At 36.7% G+C, this 26,027-nt stretch overlaps 1 protein-coding gene across 1 annotated transcript in view; it reads left to right on the plus strand.

Annotated features, from left to right (window-relative positions):
• The window catches only part of ZPBP (zona pellucida binding protein), a 103,014-nt gene that overhangs the window by 26,844 nt on the left and 50,143 nt on the right, over positions 1 to 26,027 (plus strand). Inside the window, exons 5-6 of the mRNA XM_060156237.1 lie at positions 12,956 to 13,174; positions 25,466 to 25,542. Of these exons, the coding sequence (XP_060012220.1) occupies positions 12,956 to 13,174; positions 25,466 to 25,542 (296 nt within the window). The remainder of the gene's footprint in view (positions 1 to 12,955; positions 13,175 to 25,465; positions 25,543 to 26,027) is intronic.

Here is a 26,027-nt window from a genome sequence, read left to right on the forward strand (position 1 = left end):
AAGAAAGGATTATTTTTAGACTAGGCCCTCTTTTCTTGAGGGTGTGGGGAAGGGAGTGGCAGGGGTTTTGGTTTTATCATGCAGGTTGCTTCTTCTTCCTCTGGGGACTGGAGGAGGCCTGTATGATAGATTACTTTACTGTTAGACTAGAAAATTCCAGACTGGTTGATTAGGATTGCATTTGTGGGAGAGGTTGAAACTGCCATTAGATTAGATATTAAGTGTAGTTTTAGTATCTTGGGGTTTAGCACATGTGACACAATTTTGGGCCTGTGGTTTTCTTTTTAACAGTCTGAAAAACTTTTAGCTGATTCTTTATTCTGTCAGGTCAGATCTACTGTTGAGCTTCTTATTGTGTTTTTCCTTTCAGTGTTTTTCCTTTTTACCTACAGAATTTCCACTTGATTCTTTTTTTTATAATTTTTTATAGATAGTTTCTATTTGATGTGACATTATTAAAATACCTCCCTTCATTAATCATGATTTTCTTTTGTTATTTTAACACATTTATATGAATGCTTTGAAGTCTTTAGTTTTTAATATTTATCTTTAAAAGTGACCACATCTGGTCACTCTTAAACAGGCAATTTCTGCTTCCTAGTTTTTTCCAGTGTATAGGTCATACTTTCCTGTTTCGTTGCATGTCTCATTAATTTGTTTGGAAACTGGACTTTTTAGATAATGTATTGTAGCAACTCTGGGTCCTGGTCCATTTCCTTCCCCCACCCTCCAGATTTGTCATAATTTTATCCTGTTTATTTGTTTAGCAGCTGGCTAGATTATTTCAGTGAGGTTCACTCCCGCTGCCACCATAGTGTGAGGCCTCCAAGGTCTGTCCTAGGAAGGTGCACTTTGGGTGTACCCATAGAGGTTTCATGTATCTGTTGTTTTCAACCATGCCCTGAGGCATAAATTCCTCTAAAACGGATCCAGTTCAGTTTGGGTTCCCCAGGTCTGTTTGAGATTTGTTCTGACCTCAGGATAGCTCCTTCCAGCTGACACCTCCTGTGTTGCTGTCTGACAAACTAGGCTGCCTACAGTTTCGCCTTCTCCCAGTTGTCTTTCCCCATATTGCCAGTGTTTTTGAAAGTGCCCTGAGGTTTGAGCTTCCCCACAGTTTATCACAAGGACGTCAGTTCCTTTGAGAAGAGATTCTGAGCTCTCTGTTCTACAGCCTGCTGCTCATCCCCGGCAGATTCTCTGAGCCACTGCTCTGGAGCTGGGGCTGGGGACGGTGGTGTGCTTCTCTGTGCGTGACACACTGCTTTAGGAACTTAGCATCTGTTGGAGGGGGTAGCAGAAGCAGCCCTGGGTCTCCACAGCATGTTTCTCCTGTGCGTACACTTCACATGACGAGCTGGACAAGGCTGATGGGCTCCCATTGTTTTCAGAATTGCTGCTGCCAGGTTAGAGCCTCCATCTCACAAAGTGGGGAGGTGGAAGGAGGGAGCCTTCACCTCTCAGCTGTACTCACCCACAACTTCCCTTTAGCACCAGGTAGCTCTGGTCTGCATGAGAAAGGCTGACCTCCTGTCCCTTCTTGGGGAGAGGGAGCCTTGTGCCCTTGTCTGCCCCAGTCTGGAATGGAGTTGCCATCTAGCTTGGATTTCGTTGACTCCTTCATGATCTCTAAAAACCTTTCCTCTTAACTATTTATTTCTGGAATATCAATTAAACATATTTGTTAGGGCTCCTTAATTTATCATCCATATCTTTTCACTTGTCTTTCATATATACAGATTTTTAAATGTGTTTAAGGTACCATTGTCCAATTTATCAAACCTGTCTTCAGCAGTGTGAAGTCTGCAAGTTTAGCTAGTCTATTCACTTTCTGTTTTAACTTTGGTGCCATTTTTCTATTTCAATGACTATACTTTCCATCCCCAGTATTTCCAATTGGATCTTTCTCTTTAAAATCTCCACTTGTTCTTTAGTCATATGTACCGGTTTTTGTTCTATAATTTCCTATTCTTAATTTATTACTTTCTTTAATATTTTGAGATATATATTTCTTACTTTTATTTTTTAATTTTCATAATGTGTATGAAAACTTGTTCATACCCATATCCCTCACAAAAATAGGTGTTATTGCTCTTTTATTTGTATAGGGGTATAAAATGTTATGCCACCGTTGTGATTGCATTTTCCTTAGTACTAGCATCTCTGAGCATCTTTTTCTGTGCTTATTATTCCTTTTGAGATTTTCTATTCATATTTTTTACCTGTTTTACTAAGTTATTGTGTTCTTGCCAACTTCTAGTAAGTTCAAATACTCTAACTCTGAGTATAGATCAGTAGTTTTCAAATAGTAATCTATGGACTCCTTGGAGTCCCTGAGTCCCTTTCAAGGGGTCAGCAAGGTGAAAACTGTTTTTGTAATTATACAATGATATTATTTACTGTTTTAACTGTGTTGAGATTTACAGTTGAAGTGGGTAAGCTACTGTGGAACAGTCATCCACAATTACGCAAAAAAGCTGTTAAAATGTTTCTTTCTAACCAACTACATATCTCTATGAGGCAATAAACCAACACACCATATGTCATTGAATGAACAAGTAAGTATAAGACTCCAGCTGACTTCTATTAAGCAGACCTTAAAGAGCTTTTCAAAATATAAAACAATACTACTGTTCTCACTGATTCTCTTTGAAAAGTGTTATTGTACCTAAAAGTGTTTTTTTTAATGTTACTGCCTGATGAGTTTCTATCATTTTAAAATGAATTAATAAACATTTAAAAAGGTTTTCAGTTTGAATTTTTTGTATCATAAATATTGGTAGATATATCCTACATAAAAGTTCTTTGGTGGTCCTTAGTGATTTTTAAGAATGTAAAGAGATCCGGAGACCAAAACTTTTGAGAACTCCTATAGATGTTTATGTCATTTTTTTTATCATTCCCATTTTTCTAGAGCCGTATATGTCTTTTTTCTTTTAAAGCTTCTGATTTTCATATGAGGATTTTATTTTTTAAACTTTTGCAGGGATTCCCTGCAAGGACTTGCTGGACTCAGCAGAATTGTACTCAAGGCTAAGGTGAGGGACACACAGTAGGAATGGCAGGGGGAAAGTCACAGCCAGAGCCAGGTGAAATCCACGTACAGGACTGCTGTGCTATCCTTCCTGTGTGAGGTTGCATTGAGCCCCCTCCTTTCCTTAGTGGTAAAAATCCAGTAAGCCCTGTGCCGACTCAGCACCCAGGCGCTGATTGGGAGCTAGTCATGAAGGCTCCCTCTGCCTGACAACGACAGAAGTCCCAAACTCCCAGAGGTGCAGGGTTCAGTTCCTCAGGTGGGGAAACAGTTTTCACATGGGGAGCAATGCCTGTCCGTTTAGGGAAATACTTACCAGCCAAGGCCCAATCCTGTAGGCAGCCTCCAGCCTGCTGTGTTCTCTTTTATACAACTTGTTAATAACTCATTTACAAGCGGATCCTGAGTTGCTGTGTGTGTAAATGTGTACTTCTCCCAGAGATAAGAAGCTGTCTTCAGAAAAGGACACTTTTGATAGAGTTTTTGAGGGCATTTTGAAGATATTGTGGCTTATATTCAGATTTCTTTCTATCAAATGTAATAGCATGATACATGCCGGATTTCTGGAAGGAAAAAGGAGTTCTTTTTTAGCCCATGAACCAGAGGAGTGCTTGCTCTGCCTGCAGTCCTTGCTGGGAGCCTTGCTGCAGCTTCCAGGTCCATCTGATAAGGTTCACTCTTCTACATGGTTCTTGTATGTATCACATCACACAGCTTTGATGTGATAAATCATGATATAATCAATATAAATCAGTCATTTATCATATGGGAATATATGTATCAGTAAATGCATGATATTGATAGGTTTTTAAGATTTATGTCTCAATGTGACATTGTTTTTCAGTTTTCTTATTCACAGTTTCATGGACCTTTTTGGTGTGGTGACACAAACCTTTCTTCAGCTTACAGAGTGTTTTCCCTGTTTGTCCCCTGATTAACTTCTCCTTTGTCTGCTCTGTTCTCTCCTGGAACTCCTTCACTTTGACATAGGATATCTGGGATCTCTCTTCCTTTTCTCTTCTTTTGCTCTTGTCATTTTGTTTCTAATTTTGATCTATGCTATGTGAGAATTTCATTACTTCATCTCCAAACATATTTTTAACCTTGTTTTCATTTATTACTTCAATTAATTTTTAAATTTTCAGTATTTGTATTTAAAAATTTTTTCCAGGATGCTTTTCGTATTTAGCATCACTTCTCTTCTACAATAGCTTTATAATAGTTTTATGGATATATTTTCTATCCTTACTAGTTAGAATTTTAAAAACTTATTTCTGAATGCTTCCTACATTAATTTTCTTTTATGTTATTTTCCCTTGCTTTTTCATTTTCATGCTTTTCTTTTTTTTATTATTTATTTATTTTTTGGCTGTGTTGGGTCTTCGTTTCTGTGCGAGGGCTTTCTCTAGTTGCGGCAAGCGGGGGCCACTCTTCATCACGGTGTGCGGGCCTTTCACTGTCACGGGCTCTCTTGTTGTGGGGCACAGGATCCAGATGCGCAGGCTCAGTAGTTGTGGCTCACGGGCCTAGTTGCTCTGAGGCATGTGGGATCTTCCCAGACCAGAACTCGAACCCGTGTCCCTTGCACTGGCAGGCAGATTCTCAACCACTGTGCCACCAGGGAAGCCCCTTCATGCTTTTCTTTAGTGATTTTGGAACTCCCCAGATTTGGTTAGGAGAATCTGTGGTTTTCATTCATGTTTGTAAATGAATTAGAAGCTGTCTGGTCTCAACCTTGAATACAAAGGCTTATAGTAGCTTGGTCTGTGCACTCAATTTTGGCTTAAATGAGCAGGTAGGAAAGTGAACAGTGGTGGCTATCACTTTAGTGAGAGTGGAGAGTGTCTCCTCAGCAGGCCCCTTGATTAACAAAAGTAGCAACAGAGCTCCCTGTCTCAGAAGGTAAACTTTTCTGATTTCTAGTACCGTGGATTTATCATTTTTATATTTCTTGTATCATTTCAGTGAGATTTTGAAACGGATAGAAAAAAAAACCCCTATTCTCAGTTTCAGGTGTTGCAATTGAACTCAATAAAGCTTATAGATAAGTTAGAAACATACTTTTTTTTTTTTGCCTATTGTTGGCAATTATATGACACCCTTTTCTTCTAAGATGAATATTTATTTATTTATTTATTTACATCTTTATTGGAGTATAATTGCTTTACAATGTGGTGTGTTAGTTTCTGCTTTATAACAAAGCGAATCAGTTATACATATACATATGTTCCCATATCTCTTCCCTCTTGTGTCTCCCTCCCTTTCACCCTCCCTATCCCACCCCTCCAGGTGGTCACAAAGCACAGAGCTGATCTCCCTGTGCCATGCGGCTGCTTCCCACTAGCTATCTACCTTATGTTTGGTAGTGTATATATGTCCATGCCGCTCTCTCGCTTTGTCACAGCTTACCCTTCCCCCTCCCCATATCCTCAAGTCCATTCTCTAGTAGGTCTGTGTCCTTATTCCTGTCTTACCCCTAGGTTCTTCATGACATTTTTTTTAATTCCATATATATGTGTTAGCATACGGTATTTCTCTTTCTCTTTCTGACTTACTTCACTCTGTATGATATACTCTGGGTCTATCCACCTCATTACAAATAGCTCAATTTTGTTTCTTTTTATGGCTGAGTAATATTCCATTGTATATATGTGCCACATCTTCTTTATCCGTGCATCCGATGATGGACACTTAGGTTGTTTCCATCTCCGGGCTATTGTAAATAGAGCTGCAATGAACATTTTGGTACATGACTCTTTTTGAATTATGGTTTTCTCAGAGTATATGCCCAGTAGTGGGATTGCAGGGTCCTATGGTAGTTCTGTTTGTAGTTTTTTTAAGGAACCGCCATACTGTTCTCCATAGTGGCTGTACCAATTCACATTCCCACCAGCAGTGCAAGAGTGTTCCCTTTTCTCCACACCCTCTCCAGCATTTATTGTTTCTAGATTTTTTGATGATGGCCATTCTGACTGGTGTGAGATGACATCTCATTGTAGTTTTGATTTGAATTTCTCTAATGATTAATGATGTTGAGCATTCTTTCATGTGTTTGTTGGCAATCTGTATATCTTCTTTGGAGAAATGTCTGTTTAGGTCTTCGGCCCATTTTTGGATTAGGTTCTTTGTTTTTTTGTTATTGAGCTGCAAGAGCTGCTTATAAATTTTGGAGATTAATCCTTTGTCAGTTGCTTCATTTGCAAATATTTTCTCCCTTTCTGAGGGTTGTCTTTTGGTCTTATTTATGGTTTCCTTTGCTGTGCAAAAGCTTTGAAGTTTCATTAGGTCCCATTTGTTTATTTTTGTTTTTATTTCCATTTCTCTAGGAGGTGGGTCAAAAAGGATCTTGCTGTTATTTATGTCGTAGAGTGTTCTGCCTATGTTTTCCTCTAAGAGTTTGATAGTTTCTGGTCTTACATTTAGGTCTGTAATCCATTTTGAGCTTATTTTTATGTATGGTGTTAGGGAGTGATCTAATCTCATACTTTTACATGTACCTGTCCAGTTTTCCCAGCACCACTTATTGAAGAGGCTGTCCTTTCTCCACTGTACATTCCTGCCTCCTTTATCAAAGGTAAGGTGACCATATATGCATGGGTTTATCTCTGGGCTTTCTATCCTGTTCCATTGATCTATCTTTCTGTTTTTGTGCCAGTACTATACTGTCTTGATTACTGTAGCTTTGTAGTATAGTCTGAAGTCAGAGAGCCTGATTCCTCCAGCTCCGTTTTTTGTTCTCAAGATTGCTTTGGATATTCTGGGTCTTTTGTGTTTCCATACAAATTGTGAAATTTTTTGTTCTAGTTCCGTGAAAAATGCCAGTGGTAGTTTCATAGGGATTGCATTGAATCTGTAGATTGCTTTGGGTAGTATAGTCATTTTCACAATGTTGATTCTTCCAATCCAAGAACATGGTATATCTCTCTATCTATTTGTATCATCTTTAATTTCTTTCATCAGTGTCTTATAGTTTTCTGCATACAGGTCTTTTGTCTCCTTAAGTAGGTTTATTCCTAGATATTTTATTGTTTTTGTTGCAGTGGTAAATGGGAGTGTTTTCTTGATTTCACGTTCAGATTTTTCATCATCATTGTATAGGAATGCCAGAGATTTCTGTGCATTAATTTTGTATCCTGCTACTTTACCAGATACATTGCTTAGCTCTAGTAGTTTTCTGGTAGCATCTTTAGGATTCTCTATGTATAGTACCATGCCTTCTGCAAACAGTGACAGCTGTACTTCTTCTTTTCTGATTTGGATTCCTTTTATTTCCTTTCTTCTGATTGCTGTGGCTAAAACTTCCAAAACTATGTTGAATAATAGTGGTGAGAGTGGGCAACCTTGTGTTGTTCCTGATCTTAGTGGAAATACTTTCAGTTTTTCACCATGAGGACGATGTTGGCTGTGGTTTGTCATATATGGCCTTTATTATGTTGAGGAAAGTTCCCTCTGTGCCTACTTTCTGCAGGGTTTTTGTCATAAATGGGTGTTGAATTTTGTCGAAAGCTTTCTCTGCATCTATTGAGATGATCATATGGCTTTTCTTCTTCAATTTGTTAATATGGTATATCACATTGATTAATTTGTGTATATTGAAGAATCCTTGCATTTCTGGAATAAAACCCACTTGATCATGGTGTATGATCCTTTTAGTGTGCTGTTGGATTCTGTTTGCTAGTATTTTGTTGAAGATTTTTGCATCTATGTTCATCAGTGATATTAGCCTGTAGTTTTCTTTCTTTGTGACATCCTTGTCTGATTTTGGTATCAAGGTGATGGTGGCCTCGTAGAATGAGTTTGGGAGTATTCCTCCCTCTGCTATATTTGGGAAGAGTTTGAGAAGGATAGGTGTTAGCTCTTCTGTAAATGTTTGATAGAATTCGCCTGTGAAGCCATCTGGTCCTGGACTTTTGTTTGTTGGAAGATTTTTAATCACAGTCTCAATTTCAGTGCTTGTGATTGGTCTGTTCATATTTTCTATTTCTTCCTGATTCAGTCTTGGCAGGTTGTGCATTTCTAAGAATTTGTCCATTTCTTCCAGGTTGTCCATTTTATTGGCATAGAGTTGCTTGTAGTAATCTCTCCTGATCTTTTGTATTTCTGCAGTGTCAGTTGTTACTTCTCCTTTTTCATTTCTAATTCTATTGATTTGAGTCTTCTCCCTTTTTTTCTTGATGAGTCTGCCTAATGGTTTATCAATTCTGTTTATCTTCTCAAAGAACCAGCTTTTAGTTTTATTGATCTTTGCTATTGCTTCCTTCATTTCCTTTTCATTTATTTCTGATCTGATTTTTATGATTTCTTTCCTTCTGCTAACGTTGGATATTTTTTGTTCTTCTTTCTCTAATTGCTTTAGGTGCAAGGTTAGGTTGTTTATTCGAGATGTGTCCTGTTTCTTAAAGTAGGATTGTAGTGCTCTAAACTTCCCTCTTAGAACTGCTTTTGCTGCATCCCATAGGTTTTGGCTCGTCGTGTCTCCATTGTCATTTGTTTGTACGTATTTTTTGATTTCCTCTTTGATTTCTTCAGTGATCACTTCGTTATTAAGTAGTGTATTGTTTAGCCTCCATGTGTTTGTATTTTTTACAGACCTTTTCCTTTAATTGATATATAGTCTCATAGCATTGTGGTCGGAAAAGATACTTGATACAATTTAATTTTTCTGAAATTTACCAAGGCTTGATTTGTGACCTGAGATATGATCTATCCTGGAGAATGTTCCACGAACACTTGAGAAAAATGTGTATTCTGTTGTTTTTGGATGGAATGTCCTATAAATATCAATTAAGTCCATCCTGTTTAATGTATTATTTAAAGCTTGTGTTTCCTTATTTATTTGCATTTTGGATGATCTGTCCATTGATGAAAGTAGGGTGTAAAAGTCCCCTACTATGAATGTGTTACTGTCAATTACCCCTTTTATGGCTGTTATTATTTGCCTTATGTACTGAGGTGCTCCTATTTTGGGTGCATAAATATTTACAATTGTTATATCTTCTTCTTAGATTGATCCCTTGACCATTATGTAGTGTCCTTTGTCTCTTCTAATAGTCTTTATTTTAAAGTCTATTTTGTCTGATATGAGAATTGCTACTCCAGCTTTCTTTTGGTTTCCATTTACATGGAATATCTTTTTCCATCCCCTTACTTTCAGTCTGTATGTGTTTCTAAGTCTGAAGTAGGTCTCTTGTAGACAGCATATATATGGGTCTTGTTTATGTATCCATTCAGCCAATTTGTGTCTTTTGGTGGGAGCATTTTGTCCATTTACATTTTAGGTAATTATCGATATGTATGTTCCTATTCCTGTTTTCTTAATTGTTTTGGGTTTGTCATTGTAGGTCGTTTCCTTCTCTTGTGTTTCCTGCCTAGAGAAGTTCCTTTAGCATTTGTTGTAAAGCTGGTTTGGTGGTGCTGCACTCTCTTAGCTTTTGCTTGTCTGTAAAGGTTGTAATTTCTCCATCGGTCTGAATGAGATCCTAGCTGGGTAGAGTCATCTTGGTTGCAGGTTTTTCTCCTTCACTTTAAATATGTCCTGCCAGTCCCTTCTGGCTTACAGAGTTTCTGCTGAAAGATCAGCTGTTAAACTTATGGGGATTCCCTTGTGTGTTATTTGTTGTTTTTCCTTTGCTTCTATTAATATGTTTTCTTTGTATTTAATTTTTGACAGTTTGATTAATATGTGTCTTGGCGTATTTCTCCTTGGATTTATCCTGTATGGGTCTCTCTGTGCTTCCTGGACTTGATTAACTATTTCCTTTCCCATATTAGGGAAGTTTTCAGCTATAGTCTCTTCAAATATTTTCTCAGTCCCTTTCTTTTTCTCTTCTTCTTCTGGAACCCCTATAATTCGAATGTTGGTGCATTTAATGTTGTCCCAGAGGTCTCTGAGACTGTCCTCAGTTCTTTTCATTCTTTTTTCTTTATTCTGCTCTGCAGTAGTTATTTCCACTATTTTATCTTCCAGGTCACTTATCCGTTCTTCTGCCTCAGTTATTCTGCTATTGATCCCATCTACAGTATTTTTCATTTCATTAATTGTGTTACTCATCGTTGTTTGTTTCATCTTTAGTTCTTCTAGGTCTTTGTTAAATGTTTCTTGCATTTTGTCTATTCTATTTCCAAGATTTTGGATCATCTTTACTATCATTATTCTGAATTCTTTTTCAGGTAGACTGCCTATTTCCTCTTCATTTGTTAGGTCTGGTGGGTTTTTATCTTGCTCCTTCATCTGCTGTGTGTTTTTTTGTCTCTCATTTTGCTTATCTTACTGTGTTTGGGTTCTCCTTTTTTCAGGCTGCATGTTCGTAGTTCCCGTTGTTTTGGTGTCTTTCCCCAGTGGCTAAGGTTGGTTCAGTGGGTTATATAGGCTTCCTGGTGGAGGGGAGTAGTGCCTGTGTTCTGGTGGATGAGGCTGGATCTTGTCTTTCTGCTTGGCAGGTCCACGTCTGGTGGTGTGTTTTGGGGTGTCTTTGGACTTATTATGATTTTAGGCAGCCTCTCTGCTAACGGATGGCGTTGTGTTCCTGTCTTGCCAGTTGTTTTGCATAGGGTGTCCAGCACTGTAGCTTGCTGGTCGTTGAGTGAAGCTGGGTGCTGTGTTGAGATGGAGATCTCTGGGAGATTTTTGCCATTTTATATTATGTGGAGCTGGGAGGTCTCTTGTGGACCAGTGTCCTGAAGTTGGCTCTCCCACCTCAGAGGCACAGCACTGAGTCCGCAACACCGAGCACCTTTCATCCACATAGCTCAGAATAAAAGGGAGAAAAAGTAGAAAGAAGAATTAGTAGAAGTCGTAAGAAAGAAAGAAAGAAAGAAAGAAAGGAGGGAGGGAGGAAGGTAGGAAGGAGGGAAGGGAGGAAAGAAAGAAAGAAGATAGAGTCAAATAAAATAAAGTAAGATAAAATATAATGAAGTTATTAAAACAAAAAATAATTATTAAGAAAAAAAAAACGGGCAGATAGAACCCTAGGACAAATGGTGGAAGCAAAGCTATACAGACAAAATCTCACACAGAAGCATACACATACAGTCACAAAAAGAGGAAAACAGGAAAAAATCATAAATGTTTCTCTCACAGTGCACCTCCTCAATTTGGGATGATTCGTTGTCTATTCAGGTATTGCACAGATGCAGGTACATCCAGTTGATTGTGGAGCTTTAATCCACTGCTTCTGAGGCTGCTGGGAGAGATTTCCCTTTCTCTTCTTTGCACAGCTCCTGGGGTTCAGCTTTGGATTTGGCCCCGCCTCTGTGTGTAGGTCGCTGGAGGGCATCTGTTCTTCACTCAGACAGGATGGGGTTAAAGGAGCCACTGATTCGGGGGCTCAGGCTCACTCAGGCCGGGGGGGAGGGAGGGGCACGGAGTGTGGGACGAGCCTGTGGCGTCAGAGGCCGGCGTGACGTTGCACCAGCCTGAAGCATGCTGTACATTCTCCCCGGGAAGTTGTCCCTGGATCCCGGGACCCTGGTAGTGGCGGGGTGCACAGGCTCCCCGGAAGGGAGGTGTGGAGAGTGACCTGTGCTCGCACACAGGCTTCTTGGTGGCAGCAGCAGCAGCCTTAGCGTCTCATGCCCGTCTCTGGGGTCCGCGCTTTTAGCCGCGGCTCGCGCCCGTCTCTAGAGCTCCTTTAAGCAGCGCTCTTAATCCTCTCTCCTTGCGCACCAGGAAACAAAGAGGGAAGAAAAGTCTCTTGCCTCTTCGGCAGGTCCAGACTTTTCCCCGGATTCCCTCCCGGCCAGCCGTGGCGCACTAACCCCCTGCAGGCTGTGTTCATGCCACCAACCCCAGTCCTCTCCCTGCGCTCAGACTGAAGCCCCAGCCTCTGCTCCCAGCCCCGCCCGCCCTGGCGGTGAGCAGACAAGCCTCTCGGGCTGGTGAGTGCCGGTCAGCACCAATCCTCTGTGCTGGAATCTCTCCACTTTGCCCTCCACACCCCTGTGGCTGCGCTCTCCCCCGCGGCTCCGAAGCTTTCCCCCTCCGCCACCCGCAGTCTCCACCCACGAAGGGGCTTCCTAGTGTGTGGAAACTTTTCCTCCTTCACAGCTCCCTCCAACTGGTGCGGGTTCCATCCCTATTCTTTTGTCTCTGTTTTTTCTTTTTTCTTTTGCCCTACCCAGGTACGCAGGGAGTTTCTTGCCTTTTGGGAGGTCTGAGGCCTTCTGCCAGCGTTCAGGAGGTGTTCTGCAGGAGTTGTTCCACGTGTAGGTGTATTTCTGGTGTATCTGTGGGGAGGAAGCTGACCTCCGCATCTTACTCTTCCGCCATCTTCCCCTCGTCCCCTAAGATGAATATTTAAACTTAGGGAAGTCTCATACCTGAGTTTGAGGCAGCATGACATGGTGGTTAAGGGCACAGACTCTGGGCTAGGCTCCTCAGCTAGAGTCTCAGTTTTGATAGCACAGGCATTAGGCATGTGACATAGTATCCCTCAATACATGCTGGATGTGAAGATTATACCAATCTTTAATAATCTTAGGAGATTTAAATGAGTTTCTATTTTTAAAGTGCCTATAACAGCATTTGTCACTTAGTAGCTGCTAGATAAGTGCTTGTTAAATTAAAAAAATATTTATATATGGCTGTATATAGAAACATATACAGTTCACCTTTGAACAACATGGGTTTGAACTGTGTGGGTCCATTATACATGGATGTTTTCAGTAGCAAATACTGCAGTACCACACGATCCAGATCCACACATTGCAGAACCCTGGATTCAGAGGAATATGGGTGAGGAGGGCTGACTATAAATTATACATGTATTTTCAACTGGGGGTGTGGTTGGTGTTCCTAACCCTAACCCCGCGTTGTTCAAGGGTCAAATGTATTCCAAATAATGATTTCTCTTGAATAGCTGAAATATATTTGAATTGCTTAAATAACCATTACTGTATTGTTCTCTGTTTAATTTTTTGCAGCTTATCGTGAGCCACATTATTATTACCAGTTCACAGCTCGATACCATGCAGCTCCCTGCAATACTATCTATAATGTTTCTTTTGAGAAGAAACTTCTTGAGATTTTAAGCAAATTGGTTCTTGACCTTTCATGTCAAGTTTTCTTACTGAAGTCTGAATGCCATCATGTTAAAATGCAAAGAGCTGGTTTGCAAAATGAATTGTTTTTTACATTTTCAGGTAAGTATATGCAATTCTTTAAAGAAAACAAAGTTAGACTGCAAAACTAATCTTAGAGACCTGAGTTACTAGTGGCATTTTTAGAATGTAAATGCTATAGATCTGAATGTTTCATATTCTTTACTTTCACTTCTTAGATCTTATAGCCCCCAAATACATTTCTGCTGATTCATGTACTTAATGAAAAGTTTGGGTTCCCAAATAACTTAAACATTGCTATGATAATTTACTATAGAATGGAATTTAGTATGAGGAATATCTATCATGATATTTAGCTACAAAGATTTAATTTGTAAAAGCATGTAATTATATAATAAGCTAGGTTAACAGTTTAGACCAGAGGGACTGTTCTAACAGCTTAGGTTGCTTTTCCTAACAATGCAGAGCAAAAGCCCAGTATATTCTGGAAAACCAAGAATTGGACTTAATATCTGAAGACTTTAGATTTATAAAGGGCCCGTTTATGAATGAGCATTTAGGAATACCCATGCATGTGTTCTTAATGGGTCCCAGTAGCAAGAGGACCCCCTCCACTTTTCATCTCAAATGGTATGTTGCTGTTTCCTTTCTTTCTCCTTTACCCTCTGTCCTTGATTCCTCTACTGTCAGTGTTTGTTTACACTTACCTATTTCTCTGATATTCCCTCTCTCTTTCTTGGCCATCTAGGATTGAATGTTTAGATACAAGTGAGAGGTGCGAAGCTTTCAGAGAAAAGAATAAGAGGTGTTCAACCCCATTTTCACTATCTTTTATCTTCCTTACTTCTTTTCTCCAGAAAAAATTTTGAGAGTTGTTCTCCAGCCCCTGAGGCAAATTATGAAAGATAGTCTGAGTCTTTCTTTAGCTCATCAAAGACCCACTGTTAGCATTCATGAGAGTTATGGGGTCTTTGTACCTGGTGTATTGAATAGGTGCTATTAATAGGCATTTAATAGTCTTGAGAAAAGCTGAAAGTGTACTTGAACCCATAAGAGGAAAGAGATGATTTTCAATAGAAATTAGTTCACTGTGGGCTTAATTTGCATTTCTCTAATGACTCATGATGTTGAGCATCTTTTCATGTGCTTATTGACCATTCATATATTTTTTTGGAGAAAAGTCCATTCAAGTCCTTTGCCCAATTTTGATTTTTTTCCCTAGCTTTATTGATATATAATTGACGTATAACAGTATGTTAGTTCAAAGTGTACAACATAAGGATTTGATGTATCTATATATTGCAAAATGTTTACCATAATAAGGTTAAACACATAGATCTTCTCACATAGTTACAATTTATTTATTTCTGCAGTAAGAACTTTTAAAATCTACTCTTCTAGCAACTTTCAGATATATACAATACAGTATTATTAACTATATTAACCAAGCTCTGCGTTACATCCTGAATTTATTTGTACCCTTTGTCTTCCTTCATTCATTTCCCTCACCCCCAGTCCATGCCCCTGGCAATCATCAATCTGTTCTCTTTTTCTGAGTTCAGTTTTTGTAGATTCCACATATAAGTAAGGTCATACAGTATTTGTCTTTCTCTGACTTGTTTCACTTAACAAAATGCCCTCAAGTTTTATCTGTGTTGTTACACATGGCAGAATCTCCTTCATTTTTATGGCTGAATAATATTCCTGTGTGTGTGTGTGTGTGTGTGTGTGTGTGTGTGTGTGTAGCATATTTTCTTTATCTGTTCATCTGTTGATGGATACTTAGGTTGTTTCTATGTCTTAGCTATGGTAAATGGTGCCGCATTGAACACGTGGGTACAGATATCTCTAAGAGATAGTGATTTCATTTCCTTCAGATGTATATCCAGAAGTGGAATTGCTGGATCATATGGTAGTTCTATTGTTTGTTTGTTTGTTTGTTTTTACCTTTTGAGGAACCTCCCTACTATTTTCCATAGTAGCTATACCAATTCATATTCCCACTAAAGGTGCATAAAGGTTACCTCTTTTCCACATCCTTGCTATCACTTATGTCTTGTCTTTTGGATAATCATCATTCTAACAGATGTGGGTGATATCTCATGGTTTTGATTTTCATTTCGTGATGATTTGTGACGTTGAGCACCTTTTCATTTACCTGTTGGCCATTTGAATACTTTCTAAGAAAAAAAAGTCTATTCAGGTCCTTTTCAATTTTTAATTGGGCTATTTGTTTTTTGTTTTTGAATTGTATGAGTTCCTTATATATTTAGGATATTATTGTCTTATCAAATTTATGTGGTTATCAAATATTTTATACCATTCTCTAGGTTGTCTTTTCAGTTTGTTGATTGTTTCTTTTGCTGTGAAGAAGCTTTTTTAGTTGTATGTAGTCCCATTTGTTTACTTTTGTTTTCATTGCTTGTGCTTTGGTGTCATAGTCATAAAGTCATTGCCAGCACCAGCTTTTCCCTGTGTTTTCTCCTAGGATTTTTATGGTTTAAGTTTTACATTTAAGTCTTTAATCCATTTTGAGTTAATTTTTGTGTGTGGCATGAGATAGGAGTCTAGTTTCATTCTTTTGCATGTGAATGTCCAGTTTTCCCAGTATCATTTATTGGAGAGACTGTCTGTTCTCAACTGAGTATTCTTGGCTTTCTTGTCAAATATAGTTGACCTTACATGCATAGGTTTATTTCCTGGATTTTCAGTTCTATTCCATAGGACTATGTGTTTGTTTTTATGCCAGTACCATATTGTTTTGACTACTATACCTTTGTAATATAATTTGAAATTAGAAGTGTGATACTTCCAGCTTCGTTTTTTCTTAGAACTGCATTGATAACTTATTCAGGGTCTTTTGTGATTCCATACAAATTTTAGGATTTTTTTTTCTATTTCTGTAAAAAATACATTGGAATCTTAGTAAAGATTACGTTGAATCTGTAGGTTACTTTGGGTTTTATGGATATTTTAGCAATATTAATTTCATTCAATTCATGAACATGAGGCATCTCCATTTATTTGTGTCTTCTTCAGTTTCTTTCATCACTGTCTTGTAATTTTCAGTGTATAGACCTTTTACCTCCTTGTTTAAATTTACTCTTATGTATTTTTTTGGTTTTGATAGTACTGTAAATAAGATTGTTTCTTTATTTCTTTTCAGATAATTTGTTATTATATAGAAATTATACCAATTTTTGCATGTTGCTTTGTATCCTGAAACTTAACTAAATTCATTTATTAAGTCTAACAGTTTTTTGCTGAAATCCTTAGGATTTTCTCTATGTAAAATTACGTCATATGCAGACAGAGATAGTTTCACTTCTCCTTGTTTGATTCAGGTGTCTTTTATTTCTTTGTTTTGCCGGACTGCTCTGGCTAGGACTTCCAGTACTATGTTATATAGGTGTGGTGAGAGTGGGCATCCTTTCCTTGTTCCTGATCTTAGAGGAAAATCTTTCAGCCTTTCATATTGAGTATGATGTTAGCTGTGGACTTGTCATACATGGCCATTATTATATTAAGGTAGATTCATTCTGTACCTAATTTGTTGAGAGTTTTATTTTGAATGGAAGTTGAATTTTGTCAGATACATTTTTGCATACATTGAGATGACCATGTGGTTTTTATTTTTCATTCTATTAATGTGATAAATCACATTTGTTGATTTGCATATGTTGAACCATCCTTGCATCTCAGAGATGAATCCCGCTTACTCATGTTGTTTGTTAGTTTTAATGTGCTGTTCATTTTGGTTTGCCAGTATTTTGTTGAGGATTTTTCCATCTATATTCATCAAGAATATTGGCGTATAGTTTTCTTTTTGATTAGTGTCCTTATCTGGCTTTAGTATCAGGCCTTGTAAAATGGTTTGAGCATGTTACCTCCTCTTCAGTTTTTTTGAAGTTTGAAAAAGATTCACATTAGTTCTTTAAATATTTGGTAGAATTCATCAGTGAAGCCATCTGGTTCTGGGCTTTTTTGTGGGGCTGGGGGGAAATTTTTGGTTAATGATTCTATCTCCTTAGTCACTATTGATCTGTTCAAATTTTCTACTTCTTTATGATTCCAGTCTTGGTAGGTTGCATGTTTCTAGGAATTTATCAGTTTCTTCTCAGTTGTCCAATTTTTGGTGTATAGTTATTCATAGTAGTCTCTTTGGCTCCTTTGTATTTCTGGGTATCAGAGCAATGTCTCTTCTTTAATTTATAATTTCATGTATTTGGATCCTCTTTTTTTCTTATTATAGCTAAAGGTTGTCAGTTTTATCTTTTCAAAAAACCAAGTTTTGGTTTTGTTAACCATTTCTATTTTTTCCTATTTCATTTATTTCTGCTCTAATGTATTATTTCCTTTCTTCTGCTAATGTTGGGATTAGCATGATTTTCTTTTTCTTATTCCTTGAGGTATAATGTTACATTTTTTATTTGAGATCTCTTTGCTTGATGTGTACTCATTTTGCTTTTTTCTAAGAATTTTTAAGTTTACCACCTACATTTAGATCTCAGATTCATTTTGAGTTAATTTTTGTATATGCTGTGAAATATGGATCCAACTTCATACTTTTGAATGTGGATGTACGATTATCCCAACACCAATTTTGAAGAGACTGTTCTTTTCTCTTTGAATTGTCATGGTACTCTTCTTGAAACTTACTTAGCCACAGGTATGTGAATTTATTTCTGGGCTGTTAATTCTATTTCATTGCTCTGTATGCCTATTCTTATGGTAGTCCACAACGTTTTGATCACAAGGTTTTGATAGTAGCTTTGTTTGTAGTAATATTTGAAATTGGGAAGTGGGAGTCCTTAAATTTTGTTCTCCCCTTTTCAACATTGTTTCGGCTATTTGAAGTCAGTTGCAATCCCATATGTTTTTTGCACCTGCTTTTTCATTCCTGTTGAACAAGGCCATTGGGGTTTGCATTGAATCTGTAATGTCTCTAATGTTACCTCCTGAACAATATTGTCTTCCAGCCCATGAACACAGGATAGCTCTCCCTTTATTTAGGACTTTGTCTTAGTCTGTTGGGCTGCTGTAACTAATACCATAGACTGGGTAGCTTATAAACAATGGAAATTTATTTCTCACATTTCTGGAAGCTGTAATTCTGAGGTCACAGTGCCACCATGTCTGGTGAGGGCCCTCTTAAGGGTTACAGACTTTTCATTATGTCCTCACATAGCAGAAGCAGCTAGGGGTTTCTCTGGAGCCTCTTTTGTAAGAGCACCAATCTCATTCATAAAGGCTCTATTCTCACGACCTAAGCACTTCCTAAAGACCCCACCTCCTAATACTACCACATTGGGCATTAGCATTTCAACATAAGAACTGGGGGGGGGGGATAAAATATTTAGAACACAGCAGACTTCTCGATCAGCAGTGCTTTATACTTTTCAGTGTGTAAGTCTTACACCTCTTGATAAAGTAATTACTACATATGTTATTGTTTTTGATGCTATTGTAAGTACAATAATTTTCTTTTTCACATTGTTCACCGCTAGTATGTAGAAATTCATTGATTTTTTTGTGTATCTTACATCTTGGTTTAATTAATTAAGAGTTATTTTATGGTGCTTGGAATTTTTAGTATTTTCTATATGGAAGATTATGTCACCTAAGGATAACAATAGTTTTACTTATTTCTTTCCAATTTGGATAACTTTTATCTCTTCTCTATCTATTTTGTGCCAAATTGCTCTTGCTAGAATGTCAATATATTGTTTAGTAGAAATGGCAAAAGTGGACATCCTTGAATTGTTCTTGATCCTAAGGGAAAAGTTTAAGTGTTTCACTATTGAATTTGATATTGGCTGTGTGGGTTTTTCATAAAAGCTCTTTATCAGGGTGAAGCAGTTACTTTCAATTCCTAGTTTATTGAGTGTGTTTTTTTTTTAATCATGAAAGGGTGTTAGCTTTTGTCAAATGTTTCTTTTGTATCAAATGAGATGATCATGTTTTTTTTTTTTCCCTTCTATGAATGTTGTGCATTGTAATTTTTGATTTCCACATGGTGAACCACGCTTGCACCCCTGCAATATATCCCACTTGGTCAGGGTATATATATATATATTTAGTATGCTGCTGGAATAATTTTGTACTTCTGTTATTGAGAGTATTTGCATTCAACTTGATATTAGCCCAGAGTTTTCTTTTCTTGTGATGTTATTGTCTGCCCTTGGTATCAGCATACTACTGGCTTCATGAAATGAGTTTTAAGAAGTGTCCCTTCCTCTTCTATTCTTTTGAAAGTGATGGAGAAAGATTTCTTTTAATAGTTAATGTTTGGTAGAGTTCATCACTGAAGCCATTGGGTCCAGGGTTTTCTTTATTGGAAGATCATTGATTACTGATTTGATCTCTTTGTTACATTACTGTTCATACTTTGTGTTTCTTCTTGGGTCAGTTTAGATAATTTATATTTTCATCTATTTCACGTAAGTTATCTAATTTTTAGCATACTATTGTATATAATATTCTTACAATCCTTTTTATTTATGAAAGATAGATAGTAATGTCCTCTACTTTAATTTCTCTTTTATTCTTTGTCTAGATGTTTGTCTTTTGTCTAAAGTTAATATTGCTTTTCCGGCTTTCTTTTGATTCACGTTAGTATGGTGTGATTTTCTCCACCCCTTTACTTTTAGTCTATCAGTATCTTTATGTTTAAAGTGGGTCTCTTGTAGATGAGATATAATTAGATCTTTAAAAAATTCATTCAGACAGTCTCTGTTTTTTAATTGGTGAATTTAAACCGTTGACTTTAAAAATGATTATTGGTGGAGTTGGATTAACATTTACCATATTTGTTACTGTTCTGTTGCCCCTTTTCTTTGTTTCTTTTTCCTCTTCCACTTTTTTGCCTTCTCTGGTTTTAATCAAGCATTTATATGACTCAATTTGTTTCTATTAACATATCAATTATAATTTGTTTTTTACTTTAAGTGTTTGCCCTGTAGTTTGCAGTACACTTTTATGACTAATCCAAGTCTACTTTCAAATAATGCTGTACCATTTCATGGGTAGTACAAGTACTTTACAATAGAATTCCCAAATTTGCCCTCTCTTCCCTTATAAAACTGCAGTAATTTATTTTACTCATCCATAAGCTTTTGAACAAGCTATTGTCAGATCAGTTAAGAATAAGAAAAACAGATTTAGTATTACCTTCTTTTATTCCTTCTCTAGTGCCCTTCCTTTATTTAGAGCCAAGTTGTGGACACGTATTGTTTTCCTTCTTTATGAAGAACTTCTTTTAATGTTTCTTATAAGTCTGGGTTTCTGGTGACAGATTCTCTCAATTTTTGTTTTTCTGAGAAAGTCTTTGTTTTTATTTCAGTTTTGAAGAATAATTTCACGGAATTCAGTATTTTAGTTTGGTGACTTTTTTTTTTTCAATACTGTGTTTAAAATCATTCACACTGTTCTCTTGCTTGCATGGCTTCTGAGGAGAAGTCTGATTTAAATCATTTATTTTTAATTTTTTTCCATTTTCTTAGTGTGGTAAAATACACATACATAAAATTAATCTTAACCATTTCAAGTATACAGTTACATGGCATTAAATACATTCATGTCTAACTGTTATCATCATTTACCTCCAAAACACTTTCATTGTGGGAAGCTGATATTCTGTTTCTACTAAACAATAAGTTGCTCTTTTCCCTACAGCTCCTAGCATCTACCCTTCTACTTTCTATCTCTGTGATTTTATCTAAATATCTCATATAAGGGGAATCATACAGTAGTTTTCTGTTTGTTTCTGGCTTATTTCACTTAGCAAAATGTCCTCAAGTTTAGTCCATGTTGTAACATATGGCAGGATTTTCTTCCTTTTTAAGAACTAATAATATTTCATTCTGTGTATATACAACATTTTGCTTCTCCGTGAATGCATTGATGGCCACTTGTGTTGTTTTCAGTACACATTATTTCAGTACAATAATGCTGCTTATAGGTGCATTCAGTTCTTTTGGGTATATACTCAAAGGTGTATTTGCTAGATCATAATAGTAATTCTGTTTTTATTTTTATTTTTTTTTGAGGAACTGCTACTATTTTTCCACAGTGGCTACAACATTTTACATTCCCACCAACAGTGTACAAGAGTTCCAATTCACCACATTCTCACCAGCACTAGTTATTTTCTTTTGTTTTCATAGTAACCATCCTAATGGGTGTTTGGTAGTGTCTCATTATAGTTTTGATTTGCATTTCCCTAAAAATTAGTTATGTTGAACATCGTTTCCTGAGCTTATTGGCCATTTCTACATCTTCTTTGGAGAAATTCCTTGTCAAATTCATTACCCATTTTTTTTAAAAAAATATTTATTTATTTGGCTGTGCTGGGTCTTAGTTGCAGCATGCTGGTTCTTAGTTGCAGCATGTGCGATCTAGTTCCCTGACCAGGGATCGAACCCAGGCCCCCTGCACTGGGAGCATGGAGTCTTAACCACTGGACCACCAGGGAAGTCCCTCATTGCCCACTTTTGTTTTTTTGTTCATTTTTTAATCTGGTTGTTTGCTTTTTTTGGTATTGAGTTTTAGGAGTTCTCTACATATTCTGTATATCTATCCCTTATCAGATATGTGACCTGCAGATATTTTCTCACATTCTGTAGGTTGCGTTTTAACTCTATTGCTATTGTGTTTTGATGCACACTTTAAAAAATTTTTTTGATAAAGTCCACTTGTCTGTTTTTTTCTTTTGTTTCTTGTACCTTTGGTGACATATCCAAGAAATCATTGCCAAATCCAATGAAGCTTTTGCCATAAGTTTTCCTCTAAGAATTTTGTAGTTTTATTTTTTACATTTAGGTTTTTGATCCATCTTGAGCTAATTTGCATGTATGGTGTTAGATAAGAATCGAAATTCATCCTTTTGCATGTGGATATCCAGTTTTCCTAGCACCATTTATTGAAAAGGCAGTGCTTTCCCCATCGAATAGTGTTGACACCATTGTCAAAAATCATTTGGCCATATATGTGAGGGCTTATTTCTGGGCTGTCTGTTATATTGGTCAATATTTCTGTCTTTATGCCAGTAACACACTGTTTTGGTTACTGCAGCTTTGTAGTAAATTTTGAAATCAAGGATTGTGATTTTTAGCTTTATTCTTTTTTAAGACTTTATATAAAGTCCCTTGTGATTCCGCATAGATTTTAGTGTGGATTTTTCTGTTTTGCAGAAAATGTAGTTGGGATTTTAATGTTGATTGCATTGAGTCTATAGATTGTTTTGTGTAGTGTTGACATTTTAATGATGTTACCTTTTCCAGTCTATGAACATTGCATGCATTTCTGTATGTCTTCTTTAATTTCTTTCAACAATGGTTAAGTTATAATTGTAAGTTAATTCCTGAGTATTGGTTAAGTTAATGGTTAATTAATTGGTTAATTCCTCAGTATTTTATTCTTTTTGATGCCTTTGTAAATGGAATTGTTCCCATAATTTTCTTTTCAGGCTTTTCATTGTAGTGTATAGAAATGTAGCTGATTTGTGCATTGACTTTGTATTGTGCAACTTTGCTGAGTTTATTTATTAGTTCTTAACAGTTTTATTTGTGGAATCTTACTGTCTGCATATGAGATCATAGCATCTCTGAACAGAAGTAATTTTCCTGCTTCTTTTCCAATTTGGACGCCTCTTATTTCACTTTCCTGCCACAACGCACTGGCTACAACTTGCGTTACTGAGGTGAAATGGCATAGTTGTATGTTGGCCCATCCCTGAATTCTGGCAATAAACCCCACTTGTGCATGGTGTATGGTCCTGTTAGTAAGCCCCTGAGTTTGGTTAGTATTTTGTTGAGTTTTTCATCAGTGTTGATTAGGGATATGGGACTGTAGTGTCTTATGGTGTCTTTGTCTGGCTTTTGTGTCTGGGTAACGCTGGCCTCAGAGGATGAGTTTAGAAGTGTTACCTCCTCTTCACCTTTTTGGAAGTGTTTGAAAGGATTGGTATTAATTCTTCTAACTGTTGTTAGAACTCACCACTGAAGTCATCCAGTCCTGGGTTATGACTGTTTTGTTTAAGACCTCTATTTCCTTACTTATCTTCTATCTGACTCTTCTATCCACTGTTGTGAGATATTGAAGTCTCCAAATGTTATTGTAGAAATGTATATTTCTCTTTTGAATGCTGTTAGTTTTTACTTCAAAAATTTTCATGGTCTGATATTAGGTATGTAAATGTTTATATTTGCATTACATATTCTTGCTGTGTTAAACCTTTTATTAGTATATATTGTCCTTATTTGTCTCTTATACCCTTTCTTGATTTTAAGTCTATTTTATCTCTTATGAGTATAACAGCTCTTGTTCTGTTTTGATTACTGTTTGCATGGAATATCTTTTTCCATCCTTTCATTTGCAATCTATTTTTGTTTTTGTATCTAAAGGGAGTCTCCTATAGACAGTACATAGTATGGTTATGTTTTTTTTATTCATTCTCAAATCTCTCTCTTTTGACTTGAGAATTTAATCCACTTATTTATTTGTTTATTTTTGGCTGTGTTGGGACTTCATTGCTGCATGTGGGCTTTCTCTAGTTGTGGTGAGTGGGGGCTACTACTCATTGGGGTGTGTGGGCTTCTCACTGTGGTGGGCTCTCTTGCTGTGGAGCATGGGCTCTAGGCTTGCAGGCTTCAGTAGTTGGAGCATGCGGGCTCAGTAGTTGTGGCGTGTGGGCTCTAGGGAGCATGGGCTTCAGTAGTTGTGGCTCATGGGGTCTAGAGTGCAGGCTCAGTAGTTGTGGCACACGGGCTTAGTTGCTCTGTGGAATGTGGAATATTCCTGGTCCAGGGCTTGAACCCACGTCCCCTACTTTGGCAGGCGGATTCTTAACCACTGCGCCACCAGGGAAGTCCCCAATCCAATTACTTTTAAAATGATTATTGATAATGCAGAATTTACCTGTGTCATTTTGCTATTTGTTTTCTTTATGCTTTATAGCAGTTTTGTTCCTCATTTCCTTCATTATAGTCTTTTTTGTGTAGTTGACTTTTTTGTAGTTAAATGTTGAAATCTTTTTCATTTCCTTTTGTGTATATTCTATAGTTATTTTCTTTGTTGTTACCGCAGGAATTGCATTTCACATTCCTAAGTTTATAACACTCTAATCTGAATTTATACCAACCTAACTTCTACACCATTTGAAACTCTCCTTTAACAGCTGTATCCCCACCTCTTTCAGTTGCTGATGACATAAACTTGCTACTTTATAAATTGTCTGCCCCAAAATATAAACTAATAATTATTTAAAATGAATTAGTCTCTTAATTTATATAGAAAACAAAGTGTGGAGTTACAAACCAAAGTTACAGTAATACTAGCCTTTAGACCAATTGTTTTTTTGTAAGTATATTAGGCTCTTAAGTCATATATAGAAAAATTGCTGTTACAATCCGATCTGACAGTAACAGCAGCTTCTGTCGTCCGTGTGCTTACCTTTGTTAAGGTCCTTATTTCTCTTCATGCAGCTTCACATTACCTCCTAGTATTCTTTCACTTCACCTGCAGAACTCCCTGAGCAGTTCTTACTGGGCAGGTCAGGTGGTACAAACTCCCTCAGCTCTTGTTTAGTTAGGAAAGTCTTCATTTCTCTTTCACTTTTGAAGGGCAATTTTGCAGGTTATAGGATTCTTTCCTTGCTCTTTGTTTTCTAGTACTTATCACCTTATCACAAAATATGTTTCTGTAATGATGACTGTTTATTGTTTTTATGTATTGTTGTTTATTCTCATTTGCTACCTTAGAATATAATTTCCAGAGAGTCAGGGAGTTTGTAGATTTTGATCACTTATGTGTCTCAGACTCTTAGAATAACTCTTAGTATATAATAGACTCTCGATAATTACTTATTGAATAAATAGGTACATCAATGCATGCATATATGACTATGTTCATCATTTTAGTTACCATGGCCACTACTGTAGTCCAACCTCATTCTCTTTTCAGTATTGTTATAATCATTTATCTCTTTGTAGAGATTAAGAATTGAGTTAGTCAAATGACTGACACTATGTTATATGGGTAGAGTTAAGTAGAATATTGAAAGAGTAAACACATTTATACATACATATACATATATATGGTATAAAAGGCAAAATAATTCCATTGTTAAAAATTGTATGATGTCAGTTGCCACATACTCTTAAGTTCACTGCAATAGGTTTTCCTGATTTATATAAGATAAATTTTTATGTTAGGTTTTTGGCTGAAAAGAGTGATTTAACATTTGGAAAATTGTTTAATTTTTTAGTGGAATAGAAATATTAGATACATGATCTATTTTATATTTCAAAAGCCAATTTAAATATTGTGATATAGTAGTTTAGACCCATGATAAAGTATAAAATATTTTCTCAGTTTCATCTCTAGACACTGAAAAAGGACGCAAACCATGTGCAGACCATAGTTGTGAATCTTCCAAAAGACTATCTAAGGTACGTTATGTGAGGTGAGAAAAAAGAGGAAGTGGTGAACATGCCCAGGGTGTGAGTAAGCATCTTAGCTATTTATAGAACACACCACCACCACCCCCAACATACACACTTAGGGAATTCAACAATAAAAATAAAACTTCATCAAATAATAAATGACGAGGATTTAGTGGAGTTAATATTTTTATGAAATGCTTTGAAATTTAGCATTTTGTAACTGATTGTATTAGGAAATAGGATTTTCCCATTTATAGGGCCTTGTTTGCTATTGCAAATTAATTTATAACTAATAATCCTGAAGAATTCTCTCCATGTTACTGTTATTAAGCCTAAGTAATAAATTTGATCTATACTGTTTATTAACTGTTTTAACATTGCTTTATACTCAGCATCTTGTATCTATGCTTAGGGTGAAAATTATGCTGTAACTTCCAGCAGCAATTTAATTTAGTTTTCTCTTTTACATTATGCTTAACATATTATTCATA

This window comes from Lagenorhynchus albirostris, chromosome 8, assembly GCF_949774975.1.
Source record: "Lagenorhynchus albirostris chromosome 8, mLagAlb1.1, whole genome shotgun sequence".
Classification (NCBI taxonomy): Eukaryota; Metazoa; Chordata; class Mammalia; order Artiodactyla; family Delphinidae; genus Lagenorhynchus; species Lagenorhynchus albirostris.